This window comes from Mytilus trossulus, unplaced genomic scaffold (assembly GCF_036588685.1).
Source record: "Mytilus trossulus isolate FHL-02 unplaced genomic scaffold, PNRI_Mtr1.1.1.hap1 h1tg000343l___fragment_2___debris__unscaffolded, whole genome shotgun sequence".
Taxonomy (NCBI): domain Eukaryota; kingdom Metazoa; phylum Mollusca; class Bivalvia; order Mytilida; family Mytilidae; genus Mytilus; species Mytilus trossulus.
Genome location: NW_026963333.1, coordinates 231338 through 250000, shown reverse-complemented (window position 1 = coordinate 250000; position 18663 = coordinate 231338). Strand labels below are relative to the sequence as shown.

Genomic DNA, 18663 nt, shown 5'->3' with positions numbered 1-18663 from the left:
TTATATTACCCTGGGATAAAAGTCAATTTATTGTACCATAAAACCAGTCATTCGTAGTACATTGTATAAGACTTTGAACATCAACGTAACTACCGGTTAACTGGTTAATCGGTCGAACGATTAATCGGTTAACCGGTTAGGCATAATTGTTCAATTTGACAACACTAGTTTTTTTCAATTATTTCTGCAGAACATAGCATTGCCATTATATCATTAGATAAGACAAACAAATTCCACACCATAACTTAGCTGAACAATATTTATCAAGTCTCTATAGCTATTTTTTTTTTATATATTTCTTAATTAAACTTCCATATAAATGTTTGAGAATAAAATATCTGGAGTGGATAAGTAGAAATCAGTTTGAAGCAATGGTATAATATATATCAAACAAATTAGATCTGGTTGTACTGATACTTCTTATTTATAAACAGGACTATCCTTTGACTTCTGGAAACTAACTGAGTGTACAGTCCAAAAGGGAGCTAATCCACTTACAGGTAATGTACTTTATTCATAGGTTTGATAATGTAGCCTGTCAAATATCTACTACCTTAATATAGAAGTGAACATGGTTATATGAAAAATCCCATTCATCTTTTTTTATTCCAAATGTAAGACAGATCATGGTTTAAGATTTTTTAAAAGTCATTTTATAAGTGTCAGGTGAAACTCAAATTGTTCAGAAATATATATAATTCATAATTCTAAATGTTACTACAGTATGTTGAAAAATTTAATGTTCAAAGCCTAGTATTTTATTGGTTTACAAATTGCAAAGAAAGATTGCATAAGTGATAACATGTTATTCATTTCAAAATTTTAGGATGTCCTGCTACAGCCATTGGACAGAATTTTGAATGCTGTATGCCGCTGAAGTTCCGATCTGGAAATAGGAATGTTAATGTTAAGTTTACTGTTTCTGCCTGTGATGAGGTACAGTACAGTGTGGAGAGGAAACAATGGACTAAATCTGGATTGTCTGTCATTTCTGGTTAGAAACATACCTTTGGGAAAGAGAATGTGAAATTTAAGATTAATATTTGTATACTGTATATGCTATACCTATAGTTTATATAGAGTTTGGTTATAAAGACATATATTACAATACATAACATTTAATTCCATATGCATTACCTTGCTTTTCAACATGGCTTGGATACACTTTTGTTTTTTAAAGATTACAAGATAATTTAAAAATAGTTTTTTCATGATTACTGCTTAACCAAAAGATATTTTGAAACCAGGATCAAAAACTTAACAGAAAATTGTATTTAATTCTGAAGGGTTGGAGAAGTGGTTCAAAGAAAATTGATAAGAATAGGTCCTCCTTAACTTTACAGCTTTTACATTAATGCTAGCAAGACAAATCTTTGTTTGACTTGCTTGCTTTGCTTGTATCAATGTTTGCTCAAGCATGGAAATTAAGATAGGTGGGGCTTCAGCTTGTATACATCATACATACATTTTATTGGACATAATGTTTGAGGTTTAGGACACTAAATTTTAAAACATCACAGGATGACAAATATAAAGCGCAATTGTAGAAATGGAAGCCAAAAAATCGTAATTTTTCTCTCTCGTAGATATGCATTTTCATCCTCCAACTTAAAAGATTGTCGTCAAGTACTTTTAGTAAAACAAAATAGCTATTCGAAAACAACCTACTCTGATTTTGTGATTCATAGGTATTTCATTTGACCCATATATTTCATTTTTTAGTACTGTGATTTTTTGTGTGTTATAAAGTCAACCTGTAGCTTTGCTTTATACAAATGATAGAATCTGAAGCGAGATGATGTATCAAATATTCTTGCTTTGTACGTTTTCAAGACAAAATATTTATCTCAAACAAACCCTAACATAAGAAGGTGCACTCTATTTTCTAATAAAAGGGATAAATTAAGTGGGGGGGATGACTTGATTCATCCCTTTTATTAGCTCACCTGGCCTAAAAGGCCATGTGAGCTTTTCTCATCACTTGGCGTCCGTCGTCGTCTGTCGTCGTTAACAATTTTTCAAACATCTTCTTCTCTGAAACTACTGAATGGATTTGAAGGAAACTTAGCATGATTGTTCCTTAGAGTATCCTGCACAAAGTGTGTGCTTTGATTTTTGATCCGTCAAAAAACATGGCCGCCGTTACTTAAAATAGAACATAGGGGTCAAATGCAGTTTTTGGCTTATATCTCAAAAACGAAAGCATTTAGAGCAAATCTGACATGGGGGTTTAAATGTTCATTAGCTCCAGATCTTACAGCCCTGAAATTTTCAGATGAATCAAACAAACCATTGTTGGGTTGCTGCCACTTAATTGGTAATTTTAAGGAAATTTTGCAGTTTTTGGTCATTATCTTGAATATTACTATAGATAAAGATAAACTGTAAACAGCAAAAATGATCAGCAAAGTAAGATCTACAAATGACCAAAATTGTCAATTGACCCCTTAAGGGGTTATTGTCCTTTAATGACAATTTTTCACAATTTGTTCATCATATTTGCTAACTTTAAAAAAATCTTCTCCTCTGAAACTACCGAAAGGATTTGAATGAAACTTAGCATGATTGTTCCTTAGATTATCCTGCACAAAGTGTGTGCTTGGATTTTTGATCCGTCCAAAAACATGGCCACGGTAACTTAAAATAGAACATAGGGGTCAAATGCAGTTTTTGGCTTATATCTCAAAAACCAAAGCATTTAGAGCAAATCTGACAAGGGGTAAAAATGTTCATTAGGTGAAGATCTATAAGCCCTGAAATTTTCAGATGAATCAAACAAACCATTGTTGGGTTGCTGCCACTTAATTGGTAATTTCAAGGAAATTTTGCAGTTTTTGTTCATTATCTTGAATATTATTATAGATAAAGATAAACTGTAAACAGCAAAAATGATCAGCAAAGTGAGATCTACAAATAAGTTAATATGACCAAAATTGACAACTGACCCCTTAAGGGGTTATTGTCCTTTAATGACAATTTTTCACAATTTGTACATCATATTTGCTAACTTTAAAAAATCTTCTCCTCTGAAACTCTTGAATGGATTTGGATGAAACTTAGCATGATTGTTCCTTAGATTATCTTGCACAAAGTGTGTGCTTCGATTTTTGATTCATCAAAAAACATGGCCGCCGTTACTTAAAATAGAACATAGGGGTCAAATGCAGTTTTTGGCTTATATCTCAAAAATGAAAGCATTTAGAGCAAGCCTGAGATGGGGTAAAAATATTCATTAGGTCAATATCTATCAGCCTTGAAATCTTCAGATGATTCAAACAACCCATTGTTGGGTTGCTGCCACTTAATTGGTAATTTTAAGGAAATTTTGCAGTTTTTGGTCATTATCTTGAATATTATTATAGATACAGATAAACTGTTAATAGCAAAAATGTTAAGCAAAGTAAGATCTACAAATAAGTCAATTTGACCAAAATTTTCAATTGACCTCTTAAGGAGTTATTGCCCTTTAAAGACTTTTTTCACAATTTGTTCATCATGTTGACTTACTTTAAAAAATCTTCTCCTTTGAAACTGCTGTTTCAATTTCAGCCAAACTTAGGCTAAATGAGTTTCAGAGTTTCAGAGTATCTAGTATAAATTTTATATTTCATTTCCTTGTATGTCAAGAAACATAGCTCCTATGGCTAAAATAGAACATAGGAGAAAATGATTTTTTTTTGCTTTTGAAGAAAATAGGACGATTCAAAGAACATTTAAATTAAAAAGCCAAAATAATCATTGATGAGAGATTAAACAAAAAAAAATCAGGTGAGCGATTCAGGCTCTTGAGAGCCTCTTGTTTATTATGTCCAGTGTTATTGAATATTGCGCACTTTGGATTAATTTTTGCTTTTAAACCTTCAAACTGATTATTCTTTGTTTATAGAGAAGGCGATAAATGCTTTCTTTAATGTTTACTATAGTAACATTTGCATAAGTTTTCAATTTATCTATTACATAGTTAAGCAGAACAATTAGATATCAAGTCAACAACATGGTTATGATCTATCCAGTTGAATGAGGAAAATGCATAACCTCCGATTTTTTTTAATTACCACGGACAGAAAACATATCAATCTATAAGTTCAGTTATTTCTGTGTCTGCCCTTTCATTATGTGACTCAAGAATAAAAAAAAATTGGTGACAATTGTATCAAAAAGAGAAAATAGATTGCACCTTCTTATGTTAGGGTGTGTTTGAGATAAATATTTTGTCTTGAAAACATACAAAGCAAGAACATTTGATACATCATCTCGCTTCAGTTTCTATTATTTTTATAAAGCAAATCTACAGGTTGACTTTATAACATAAAAAAATCACAGTACTAAAAGATGAAGTCAAATGAAATACCTATGTAATGATTCACAAAATCAGAGTAGGTGTGTTCGAATAGCTACTTTGTTTTACTTAAAGTACTTGACGACAGTCTTTTAAGTTGAATGATGAACATAATGCATATCTTCGAGAGAAAAAATTACAATTTTTAGGCTTCCATTTCATTCAACAATTGCGCTTTATATTTGTCATCCTGTGATGTTTTAAAATGTAGTGTCCTTAACCTCAAACATAACGCCCAATAAAATTTAAGTATGATGAATACAAGCTGAAGCCCCGCCTATCTTAATTGCCATGCTTGAGCAAACATTGATACAAGCAAAGCAAGCAAGCCAAACAAAGACTTGTCTTGCTAGCATTAATGTAAAAGCTGTAAGATTTAATCTTCACTTTACTTTGTAGGCAACCAAGTATCAGAGGACTTAGGCCAATCATTCCAGCTTAATTATACCCTTACAGATGCCTCTGGATCTGTTAGAGTTATCATGTCTCTACAAGCATGCTACCTAGCTCAACAGCAACCATGTGATATATATGAACTGACCCCTAAAGCTAGTGTAACCATTAATAAGCCATCATGTTCTGGTAGGAGAAGGAAAAGAAGGGAGGCTACTGAGTAAGTTTGTTTTATTTAGATGGAATTTAATGCTTAAAAAAACCCATTATGAACAAATTACAAAAAAAGGCACCCTTTGTATCAATAAAATTGAATTAATAAACAATTGTTTCATTATATACCACATTTCTTTCTCTTTTTGTTGTTACATTAAATTAAGCTTTAATCACAATATCTTCTTTGATTTCAATGAGAGCTAAAATTTGGAAAAATATTTTCACCAAATGTAATATCATGCAAGAAATACATAACATTTTATTACTAGGTCACTGGTACAAGTTTATTCCATGATAAGAGAAATTAGACATACCATATTCTTCTGATTTTTTTTAGACCAAGTCCTACCAACTTCCATGAAGGAATGAGAATTCTAACAGAGAGAAAGGCGTCTAATGAAGAAATGGAAGCCTATATTGGCAAAGTTCAACAACACGAGGTTCAATATTTTAGTTTATTTCATTTGTTGTTATGCCCAGATATGAATAAGGAAGGGACTTGAATAGTCTTATGTGTTTATCAATCAGTACCATCTTTCCATAATTTGTTGTTTCTATTTTCAAAAACCAACATGCTCTTTTATCAATATGACCCTATATTCTATTGAACATAATTATACCCTAGCTTTAAAAAAGTAGTGGTTTCGCCTCTGTCTCTCCGTCCATCCCTTATTCTGTATATGTTCATCACATGAATATTTATATGTATTATCATGAGTTAACAGTAGCACGCAGTTTCACTTGTTATAAAAAACAAGATACATTTAGTCAATTGGACCTATGTTTGACATAAAATTAAAGTTTTCAAGATGCTCTTTCAAACTGATTTTTTTTTATTATTAACCAAACGAACAGTAAGGTTTGATAAACAAAAATTGCAATTAGTCAGAATATTGAATACACTGAATACACTGAATACACTACAATTCTACAGTTGAGAGCAACAGTTACAGTCAAGTCCCAGTAAACAATTATTAAAACATATTTTTAATAGAGGTGATGTTTTATGCTTTTGATGTAGTTACCATTACTGTTCTGACATTTAACAGCATGAAGAAAAGCTGATGAATTTAGAAGGTGTTGAAATTTCACCTGGTGATACTAAAATAGGACCAAAGTCTGCTCTGAAGGCATTAGGGAAGAATAACCCAGCAGCCATAGTAACTACGGGAGAAGTGGCTGCCCCAACACCTGTGGAAGGGGGTAAGTATCTCATATGATATACAAAAACACATCTATAGGGACGTTTAAAAAAATATATATAATCAGCTTTATACAAAAACACATATATAGCAAGAGTTGTAGAAAAAAATCATTTAGATACATCATATATACAAAAACTCATTCTTTTTACCAGTTGTGGAAACATGGAATATTTGTTGTTTCCTGGGGCACATATTTTGTGTAGATTTATAAGTATAGATGTACCTTGTCTTATAGTTCCTATAGACACAAAATCAAGCTGGCACACAATTATTTCCCTCATTGCACAAAGATAATGTATTATTAAAAAAAAAGATAAACCTGCAGTACTTATTTGCAAGCAAGTATTAACTATTTTGGTTTCATAGTTACAGAAACTATTTAAATTTTGCCTATAGTTGAATATTTTCTTTTATGTGCTATAATTCTCAACATAATGGAACTGCACATATAAAACATAGTGCTTTCTTGATGAATAGGCTCAGAGATAGCTAATATGATGGGTGTTACTGGGGACATAAAAGGAAGAACAAAACAGGCGTTTGTTGTGGGGAGTGGTTTGACCAATGTTGGTATCAAGTTACTGGGAGAGAAAGTGGCCAACATGACCATTGGTGACCTGGGTACTATGTTTGATATGAAAAACATTGATCCAGTTCTTATATACAAACTTGGATTGCAACTAAAAGATTTGGCAAGAGCTTTGGTAAGTAAGACTTGAAAAACTTAACATATTAATTTGGTGGATAGATGTCTCATTTGCAGTCATACCGGATCTCTTTATTTTTTAGATCAATATTTAATGTTCTGAAATTTAAATATATTCAAATATGTAGAGCCTGTCTGGTATCGCTTTACTTGGCCTAACAGACTATCTATACCTATAATGGTTTACTTTTTAAATTGTTACTTGGATGGAGAGTTGTCTCATTGGCACTCACACCACATCTTCCTATATCTATCTATAGTTTAGCTTAATTTTAACTATTATATTATTTATTTTTATGCCTCCACAACTGAAAGTTAGGGGGCATATTGTTTTACCCCTGTTTGTCAGTCTGTCTGTTTGTCCTTCCGTCCGTCCTATTATGGGTATATTTTTTATTCCAGATAACTTCTGCAGTTTGAATTCTAGAAAATTTTCACTTTTCTGGCTGTTTGTACATAAATTGAAGGTGTGCATGTGGTCAAAGTTTTGATTTTTACTAATATTAGCTCTTTGTAAATTTAGTATATACTTGCACAAGAGGTTCATAGCATTTCCCAACAACTCCTCCTACATTGCACCATAGACCTATGTGCTACCATGCTCAAATTTATGTATTTTAAAATAACACTTTGCATCTGAGGGGTATCATTTGTGTCTCACAGAAACAATAATATCTCAAAGAAAGTCCTTCATTGACTATGTTATGATACATTTACTTCAGAGTGTAGTGTGGGCCATCACTTTGTCTAGTTTATATTTTGACAAAGTTTCAAAGAATACATTTGGCAGTTCGATTATTTACTACCCAAACATACACTTAGTTGCACTTTATATAAATTTAAAAGATAGGGTGTTGTATAGTACATGTATTGTGAGAAAAATGAGAAAATCAATACGAAAAAGATTATTTTTTAATTGTTTTCAGCTGTCTGAGTTCATTGACCATATAATGAATGGGCAGATAATGAACATACTTCAATCCTTTGATGTTCCAATGAAAGGAGATTTTAGTTTTCCTAAACAGCATGCCACCTTCTTCGAAGTCCACCAGACCTATGTTCTTGGCGGCTTTATAATAATGACGTTTGGTAAGTAAGCTTGGAGAGGACTACTTGCACTTATGTTTCATATTTTTGTCTCATTAATTTATTAGCTCACCTGGCCCAATAGGTTAGCTATAAAAATTACTTTCATTTGATGTGCATTGTAGTTACATTTTGTAATTGTCATTCATCACAAATTATTAAATAAAATTATCTATGATAATAATATGCTGTTTCTGGCATCAGTACCAGTTGTGTCAACAATGTATTAGTTTGTGATTATGTCTATTTTGTTGTGAAATACTAGTTGTAGGTCAATGATATCTGTATTCAATTGTATTACAGCTTATTTCCTAATGCATATGTAAAGCAAGACTGGTTAGCTTGCTTGCTTTGTTTGTTTATTGTAAAAAAAAAAGTACATTGAAACATGCCTATATATATTGTTTAAAGATGTCAATCTTGATTACAAAGCTTCAATTAATATTTACACAAACAGAGCAAGCACGCCTACCAAAGATTTACTCTAAAAGCATTAGGAAATTAGCTGTAACATTGGCACATCTCAATGATATCATTTTTATTTTCAGCTCTGAATATTTAGTCATCATGGTCTCTTGACTTTGAAACTTTGAAATTTTTGCTTAGTTTAAATGTAATAGTTTGTGATTAAATCAGTTTAAGATGAACAACATGTACTTATGTTAAGTAAATGATATTTGTTATGCAAATTTGTTGGCATTTGCAAGTCTCATTTCCATAGAGATCATCATAAACAATTGCCTTTGAACATTTTATATAGTTACAGTTTTGGTCTTTTAGTCTGTACCAATAATTTACTGTGAAACTGTTGTCATATCATCTTGAAAATTAGTGCATTTGTTTATTATGCTATGAAATTTTATGCCAAATTATGGCACAGTGACTTAACTTATACACCATTTGACCTCTGGTGGAGAATTGTCTCATTGGCAATCATATCACATCTTCTAAATTTGTACATAAGTGTAATAGTGTTAAGGCAAAATATTTTCAGGTAAAAGTAAGTGGTAAAGGTTGTTTACAATGAAGTTTTTGTCACATCAACTAGAATAGAGTACCACATGTAATTTGCCTGGTGGCTTTTAAAATAGCCAAATTACAAAAATGACTCCAACTTCAAGGTTCCATGAACATGAATATATTTCTGTGTGAGCAGGGCATGGTGTCCTATGGACAGATATTCTTGTTTTGATGAATGAAAATGATGATAATGTCCAGTTGAAATCAGTGATGTCATGAACATGTGTATATAAAGATCCAAATCTAAGCAAAACAAATTATAAAGCAAGGATCTTTTTATATATCTATTTAAAACAAGTCAATCTATATCATGTTTACTTATATTTATAGAGTTTGGTGCTGGTGCTTATTATGGGATGAAGTTTGAGATAGGGGCCAAGTTAATGGATATGAAAGCTTATGCTACGATAGTTCCCTATGGTGGTGTAGAGGTTTGGGGAGAGTTGGGTATAGGCTTCCTATTGTATGGCAAACTTAGATTGGAAGGCAGAATTATGGATCTGAGATTTCCAACGACAGCTGAAATTGGTTTCAACAAATTTCCACTTGATGTTGGGTAATATATATTTTAATATAAAATATTATAAACTTTTTTTTTTAAGTTGAAATATTTAGATGTTTTCATACATAGCTGTATTGCCTATTTCATTTTTGAAATTTTGTACTTTTGTCCCTTACAAATATCTTTAACTCAAGATTTTAAAGAGTATTTGCAAAAGTATCACCTTCACTGAACAGAGTTGATTTAAAGAAATTTGTAAGGCAATAATGGATACTAGAATTAAATTTAACTGACTATAATTGACTGAAAATTTAGAATGTTCTGTAGATTCCATTATATTTTTAACTATAGATCTTATTCAATGGAGTTGTTTTTAATTTTAACAGTTAATATACTTTCAATTTTATTTGATCTTTACAGTGGTAGATCCAGAAATTTACTTAAGTGCGGACCCACTGACTGCCTAAGAGGGGGCCCGCCCGCTCAGGTGCTTCAGTGATTCCCTATATAATCAACCAAATTTTTCCCAAAAAAAAGGGGGGGGGGCTCTAAATCCATCTCTTTACACTTTTGTACATTTAACCATTTATGCTGACATTTCCTTTTAATTACATCATGTATATAATTTTGACTGTAAAAGTTGTTTATTATTTCCAGAATGTCGATGTACTTGGAGCTGACACCAATAGAGATAAGGCTGCTTGGACTGGTGACACTCGAAATCAATTTACTGTTTGTATCGTTTAAGAAAGTGTTGTATCAGCATAAAATCTGGGGTTACAAAGCTCCTACCATCAGAGCCAAAATAGTGGACACGTTTAAAAAAGAAGTCGACAAGTCTGCTCCAGAAATAGACTCCTTTGTTGATAAAGTAACTTCTGAAAGGGTAAATTGTCTTTCTTATAGTCATTGTAAACTAATTTAACATATTTTAACCTGCCACATTTGATGATTAAATTACTGCTGATGGGGTAAACTGTCCTTATTATTGTCTTTTTTAAATAATCTGATATATTTAACCCCAATACATTTTTTTGCCTCACAGTCTAAATTCAGGAAAATTACACCTTGATAGTCATTATGTATTTTTGCAGTGTAAACCCATTGGTAGCCTTGGGTTGTTGTCTGGTCTTTGGTTAAGTTGTTGTTTCTTTTACGCATTCCCTGATTCCGTTTGCTTCTACTGTGGATATATTATTATTTGTTGGATACTGATTTTTGTGGTTACTGGAAAACCACGAAATTTAATGCTCAACGAATAACAAATTTTCTTGAGGCTTGTATGCAGACTCCTCAAATCCACAAAATTAAATGTACACAAACATGCAAGTTTGCCTTCATCCACAAAAAATGGTACCCATGAAAATAAATGAGTCCACAGTATTTGAATTAAATACCAACCTATATCATCTATATCACTATATCAATAGTACTTAACTAACTCAATAACTTTTATGTTCAAATATTTTAGATTATATTGATTTATAATCTATCAGTAGTGTTTGTATTTGTCTTATTAGAAAAAGAGAGGAGCTGCACCATGCCAAGTTAGACAGTTACCAGGCCTAGACTTTACTGAGCCTCGTTTTGAGATAGCTGTAAGGGCAGCAGACGACAGATGTCAGGTCAAATTATTTCTCAATGTGGGAACTGTTCCTGGAGGTCATGATGTCCTTCATGAGAAAGAACTGGGAGGCCCATCTACAATAGTAAAGGAGGTAAGAATGAATGGTCTATCTTGCATACAAATACTGCGAGTCTGTGACAATTCTGAAATGTAAGTAGTTTCATTTAATTTGATTGTAAATAGTTATCAAAGATACCAGGATAATAATTTAGTACACCAGACGGGTGTTTCATCTACATAAGACTCATCAGTGATGCTCATATCAAAATATTTATAAAGCCAAACAAGTACAAAGTTGAAGAGCATTGAGGATTCAAAATTCTGAAAAGTTGTACCAATTACAGCTAAGGTAATCTATGCCTGGGATAAGAAAATCCTTAGTTTTTCGAAAAAATCAATGTTTTGTAAACAGGAATTTATAAAAATGACCACATTATTGATATTCTGGTCAACACTGAAATGTTGACTACTGGGCTGGTGATACCCTCAGCACTGGCATCGACCCAGTGGTGTAAATAGTTATTAATTTGAGACATGTATAAACTATGTGCTTTAAAATTTAAAAAAAATCATAAACCTACACTATATTCTATATGGTTATACTCTATAAGGAGAAACGAAAGTGCCTCTTAAATTTGAGCTCAATTACTCAAAAAATCAAGGTCACATCGTTCATCAATAGATTGACTCAAATTCTTAGATTTTTGGGTAGACCCGGTTTTTTTTAATCCAAACATTTGTTTTTTTGGTGTGTGTATTTTGAAACAAAATGTCATATTCTCCATATAAATTTTCAGATATCCTTAGCCAAGTTCTGATTGATATATGTAGCTCAAATCTTATTTTCTTTGTTCTCTCATCTTTATGGCTATGAAATTCAATAAATTGTCAAATATATATTTTCAGAGATTAAAAACATCCGGAGTTCCTCTTTATTTCACTATGATTGCTGAAAATGACTCGGGTCAGAGGTCAAGGGCAAGCTGTTACTTAGCAACATATGATGTTACCTTGCCTGGAGGTCGTTTCCAAGAGGAATACATTACTTCTAGTAATCCATCTGTAATGAGAGCATCAATTACAGTGTATGAAGACTCAGACCTTCAACAGTCCATGGTTGGTGTGGGATTTGGCAAGGATATCTATGGAGATCAAGTTGTTAGCTGGGCTGATGTTTCCATGAAAGAACAACAGCATACATTCAACATTGGTAAATAGCTATATGACTTATGTTCAGCTTTAGTAGGATATGAAAACTTTGTGCGTAAATTTCATAAAAAAGTAGACTTGTAAAAAACAGAATTAACTCTTACAAATTGTGTTGTATGGAGGTTTATCTTATGGACAACTAAAAGGACCATTTGGTATAAGATGAATATATTTTTTGTATAAAATTCATGACTTTTAATGAGAATGTCAAATTTTGACTATATACATTTAACTCTGAGGCAATATATGTCCTCTTTAAAAGTTAAAAAAAAATGCAGTAATTAAATAACGGAAATATAATCTATTAGTCATACCTAAAGATTTAATTGCTCTTTTTATTATTGTTAAGGATATGATCCATTTAACCATGAAGTTTTGAGAAAGATGTTCACTGGCTCCCGCACTGGCCGTTTGATAGCACCTAAAGCTGGCCCAGATACTACCAAGAATTCTCCTGGTGATTGTGCCAGGGCATGTGCTGACCTACCTCACACTAAATGCATGAGTTTTAATTATGACTTTGGCAAGGCTACATGTGAACTGATGGAAGCCATAGAAGGCCATGACTACAAACGTTCCAAGTCTGGACTATTTGAACATTATGAGAGACTTGGTGTAGGAAAAACAAAACAGTTTGTTTATGACCAACTAATCTTACAGCATAATAAGATACACTACTTTAACTTTATGATGGTGAATGTTCTGTCTTACACAAATATCATATCATCTAGAGGCGTATTGTTAGACCTGACTACACCATTAACAGGTTAGATGATGTTTAGTTTTAATTTCTATGACTTTGAATGAAATAAAAAAAAAAAAGATAAAATAACATATAAAAAATAAATACATCCTGCTTTGGTGTAGGGGGGATTTTGTTTTAAGGTCTGTGTGCAAATCAACTTGAATTTACTTAAACATGTGCAATATCATTTTTTTAAATGTACCCCATAAGTAATGTTTTTGCCAAGATTTCATAATTCACTGAAAAGGGAAATTGATAGTATATGCAGTGCATGATGTCCAATATGGAGGCATATTCTAGTTTTTCTTTGTTCAACACATGTACATGGAATTGGGTCTTTCACTGTTTTAATTTTGAAAAATTTATCCCACCTCTTATTTAGGTCTAATCAAGAATGCCAGTGCTGACTACCTGGAAATTGTTCCTTGTTTAAGTATGATTCCAGAACAAAACAGACCAGACTGGAAAATATGGTGCAAAGGAATCAATACTAAAGTCAAAAATCACAGGTATGTAACAATGGAAAATATGGTGCAAAGGGATCAATCCTAAAGTAAAAAATCACAGGTAGGTAACAATGGAAAATATGGTGCAAAGGGATCAATCCTAAAGTAAAAAATCACAGGTAGGTAACAATGGAAAATATGGTGCAAAGGAATCAATCCTAAAGTCAAAAATCACAGGTATGTAACAATGGAGAATATGGTGCAAAGGAATCAATCCTAAAGTCAAAAATCACAGGTATGTAACAATGGAGAATATGGTGCAAAGGGATCAATCCTAAAGTCAAAAATCACAGGTATGTAACAATGGAGAATATGGTGCAAAGGGATCAATCCTAAAGTCAAAAATCACAGGTATGTAACAATGGAGAATATGGTGCAAAGGAATCAATCCTAAAGTCAAAAATCACAGGTATGTAACAATGGAGAATATGGTGCAAAGGGATCAATCCTAAAGTCAAAAATCACAGGTAGGTAACAATGGAGAATATGGTGCAAAGGAATCAATCCTAAAGTCAAAAATCACAGGTAGGTAACAATGGAGAATATGGTGCAAAGGGATCAATCCTAAAGTCAAAAATCACAGGTATGTAACAATGGAGAATATGGTGCAAAGGGATCAATCCTAAAGTCAAAAATCACAGGTAGGTAACAATGGAGAATATGGTGCAAAGGAATCAATCCTAAAGTCAAAAATCACAGGTAGGTAACAATGGAGAATATGGTGCAAAGGAATCAATCCTAAAGTCAAAAATCACAGGTATGTAACAATACAATGGAGAATATGGTGCAAAGGGATCAATCCTAAAGTCAAAAATCACAGGTATGTAACAATGGAGAATATGGTGCAAAGGGATCAATCCTAAAGTAAAAAATCACAGGTATGTAACAATGGAGAATATGGTGCAAAGGGATCAATCCTAAAGTAAAAAATCACAGGTATGTAACAATGGAGAATATGGTGCAAAGGAATCAATCCTAAAGTCAAAAATCACAGGTATGTAACAATGGAGAATATGGTGCAAAGGGATCAATCCTAAAGTAAAAAATCACAGGTAGGTAACAATGGAAAATATGGTGCAAAGGAATCAATCCTAAAGTCAAAAATCACAGGTATGTAACAATGGAGAATATGGTGCAAAGGAATCAATCCTAAAGTCAAAAATCACAGGTATGTAACAATGGAGAATATGGTGCAAAGGGATCAATCCTAAAGTCAAAAATCACAGGTATGTAACAATGGAGAATATGGTGCAAAGGAATCAATCCTAAAGTCAAAAATCACAGGTATGTAACAATGGAGAATATGGTGCAAAGGGATCAATCCTAAAGTCAAAAATCACAGGTAGGTAACAATGGAGAATATGGTGCAAAGGAATCAATCCTAAAGTCAAAAATCACAGGTAGGTAACAATGGAGAATATGGTGCAAAGGGATCAATCCTAAAGTCAAAAATCACAGGTATGTAACAATGGAGAATATGGTGCAAAGGGATCAATCCTAAAGTCAAAAATCACAGGTAGGTAACAATGGAGAATATGGTGCAAAGGAATCAATCCTAAAGTCAAAAATCACAGGTAGGTAACAATGGAGAATATGGTGCAAAGGAATCAATCCTAAAGTCAAAAATCACAGGTATGTAACAATACAATGGAGAATATGGTGCAAAGGGATCAATCCTAAAGTCAAAAATCACAGGTATGTAACAATGGAGAATATGGTGCAAAGGGATCAATACTAAAGTAAAAAATCACAGGTATGTAACAATGGAGAATATGGTGCAAAGGGATCAATCCTAAAGTAAAAAATCACAGGTATGTAACAATGGAGAATATGGTGCAAAGGAATCAATCCTAAAGTCAAAAATCACAGGTATGTAACAATGGAGAATATGGTGCAAAGGGATCAATCCTAAAGTCAAAAATCACAGGTATGTAACAATGGAGAATATGGTGCAAAGGGATCAATCCTAAAGTCAAAAATCACAGGTAGGTAACAATGGAGAATATGGTGCAAAGGGATCAATCCTAAAGTCAAAAATCACAGGTATTTAATACAAAGCATAAATGAATAGATATCAGTACTTTTAAAAAATTGTTGAGCCACCAAAACATCTTTTTCTCTTCAAATGCTACCTAGAAAGTTTTCACATTTTGAGATAATTTAAATAAAAAATCTATAAACTGAAATAAATAGATGCAATATAAAAAGACAGCCACCTGTATTCAGTGAACATTGAAATGTATATATATTAAATCTGAATGAATTGATGATTGATATCCTGCTTGTTTCAGATTAATTATTGATGGGCAAGGATCTCTGACTGTGTTTAATGGACCAGACCCTATGACTGACCTTAGATACACACGTGCAAATAGATACATTTCAGGTAAGCTTAATGATTATTTCATGTGTTGAGAATACACCAATCCTAAACTGATCTTTATGATTGAGTAACATGGATTTCATTGAACAATTGGTTCTTATTCTGGCAGAGGAAATGTATAGGAAATTGCACAAATAGGAAAGATGTCTATGCATACCTGCCAACTTTTCAAAATGATTATGAGGATTTTCTGTGCACGATGGCTCCTATAGTCTAACAAAATCTTCAAGGGGCCTTCAGTTATATTCTAATGGTGGTTTTTTTTGCTTCTTCATACTTTCACAAGCCTATAACTATTGTAAAATCAATTGCTTTGTTTAAAATTGTGGACAAATTGCTCTTTCAAATTTTCCATTTGGGAGCCTTCATTAGGGAAATTCCCTGCAATAGTGAAAGTTGGCAGGTATGTCTATGGGTCATGTGTAATAAATTGCTTTATTTTTTAAGGAATCCAGTGTGATCCTATATTTTTCACAATTTTTCACTCTGGACTTCTCAGTTTTCAGAGGAGAAGGTACAATTTGAGGTGAAATTGTTATAAATATATCATGCTTACAAGGGGTATTTGCCAAAAATACCCGTTGAGAGGTTCAAATTTCCAGAGCCGTTAGGCAAGGGAAATTTGATTACCTCAAAACCGGTATTTTTGGCAAATACCCCTTTTAAGCATGATATAATTGTTTAATTCCACCGAATGTTCCACCTCAGAAAGTTTATTATAATCAGGTATCATAAGTAATTTCGACTTGAATGTATAATTTTTGTATACACTGCAGCTGTGCTTTTTGCGCAGTCAAATTGCATTGACCATATAATAATTTCTTATCATTTTGATATGTACAGTAACTGACTGTATATATCTCTCCCTTTTTATGATAATAAGCTGGTTCTCGGCTGACTACTGCACGTTGTTTATCAGTTTAAGTGAAGCGTAATACAAGTGGATTCCAGTTTTATGTGAACAATTCGTTTTCGTTGAGTTTTAATTATGACGTCATTCCCGGTATTTTTACGTCATTCGCTTCAAATTCAATAATGATGCTTTTTATCCTATATATTTCATCTGGAATCATATATTTAGATGACCATGACTTTGTCATATTATAATAGAAATAATTCATTGAGTTATTTTTAGACATGATATTCCCCATCTGCCATGGTATTTGCTAGGGTATTTCCCATCTGCCATGGTATTTGCTAGCAAATACCCCGTCACATGGAATTCCCTGATGGCAAATACCCCGGGCAGAGAAAAAAAAATCTCAATATATAGAAATTGGTGAAAAATACCATGTTTCTCATCCAATCAAAATACAGCATTATTACATAAGGTGGAATTAACCTTAAAATTAAATATGTTTCAAACCATTTCAAATTATTTGACTGTTGAATCATATATTTTTCCATCTTGATGAATCCTTTTCTTACTATTGTTAAAGACTTTTAAATAATAACATATTTTAAAATTGATATATAAAGGTGTTGGAAAATTAGGAGCTAGGAGTTTATAGATTAACATTGCACAATCACATGTATTGTAATTTCAGCTAACTGGGATGGTTTTAATGACAAGGAGAGTGGATTGCTGGGATACACTATTACAGTGGGCAAACAACACTGTGAGGATTTAATCCACCCTCATCATGATCCACATAAACATCTGTTTGACAAGTCACAGTGGACTAACTCAGCCATGATTAGTCCAATACCGGCTCCATATACAATACTACCAGGTAACTATGCGGTGTGGACTTTGCTCATTGTTTAAGGTCATACAGTGAGCTATAGCTGTTAATTTCTGTGTCATTTTGGTCTCTCATTGAAAGTCTTCTCATTAGCAATCATAACACATCTTCTTTTTTATAAGTGAGCAAATCTAATTTGATCAAGTCTGTAGACCAAATTCCAGTTAATCCAAGTTATTTTGTCTGATCTTATAAGTCCAAGTCAAGTATTTATCTATTAGAAAGTTTCTGCAAGACTATAAAAATATGAATTTTTCAATTGGAGGATTGTTTCAAACATGGATATCAAATGAAAATGGTAATCAAATTTGTTTTAAAAAAGTTGCTGTATTAATATTTGTTCATAATTTTTAAAGTTATTTTACACATCTGAAACGATAAAAGCAAAATTAATAGAATAACAAATAATGATATGTAAACATGCATACATAAATAAACAACTAAAAGGTTAACTGCATTTGTAATTGACACTATAGTTTGTATTTTATGATATCCCTCCTGATATCTCAAGTAGGATTCTTTTCTTACAAAAAGTTAACGGTTGCCTATAGGCACTCTGGCCTCCTTCACCCCAAAAACTGACTTCCATAAAATAGCAAAATAGTGTTACAAGGGACTTTAAATACTAATCAATCTGTCAATCAAGTATGAGTTAAATGGTCTTTAACTATGGTAATTTGAAATTAAACATATGTGTTTTCAGATGGAACATACTTTATCACAGTGAGGGCTTTGAATGAAGTAAAGTATGGAGGGCCATTATCAACAACTGTTTGTCATACCACACCATATATAGTGGACAATTCTCCTCCATTTGTGTGGGAAATATTTGATATCAACTATGATGAGGATACATTAGAACTGACAGCAAAACACAATTCAAGGTAAGTAAAGTATGGAGGGCCATTATCAACAACTGTTTGTCATACCACACCATATATAGTGGACAATTCTCCTCCATTTGTGTGGGAAATATTTGAT

At 32.5% G+C, this 18663-nt stretch overlaps 1 protein-coding gene across 1 annotated transcript in view; it reads left to right on the top strand.

Annotated features, from left to right (window-relative positions):
- Window positions 1–434: 434 nt before the first annotated feature.
- The window catches only part of LOC134701835 (uncharacterized), a gene marked incomplete at its 5' end in the record, with an annotated part of 52119 nt that continues 33890 nt past the window's right edge, over window positions 435–18663 (top strand). Inside the window, 16 exons of the mRNA XM_063562953.1 lie at window positions 435–500; window positions 827–994; window positions 4739–4952; window positions 5286–5388; window positions 5998–6151; window positions 6631–6857; window positions 7786–7948; window positions 9296–9521; window positions 10125–10353; window positions 10988–11185; window positions 12001–12304; window positions 12653–13069; window positions 13431–13557; window positions 15846–15940; window positions 17485–17670; window positions 18386–18566. Coding sequence (XP_063419023.1) covers window positions 435–500; window positions 827–994; window positions 4739–4952; window positions 5286–5388; window positions 5998–6151; window positions 6631–6857; window positions 7786–7948; window positions 9296–9521; window positions 10125–10353; window positions 10988–11185; window positions 12001–12304; window positions 12653–13069; window positions 13431–13557; window positions 15846–15940; window positions 17485–17670; window positions 18386–18566 — 3058 coding nt within the window. The remainder of the gene's footprint in view (window positions 501–826; window positions 995–4738; window positions 4953–5285; window positions 5389–5997; window positions 6152–6630; window positions 6858–7785; window positions 7949–9295; window positions 9522–10124; window positions 10354–10987; window positions 11186–12000; window positions 12305–12652; window positions 13070–13430; window positions 13558–15845; window positions 15941–17484; window positions 17671–18385; window positions 18567–18663) is intronic.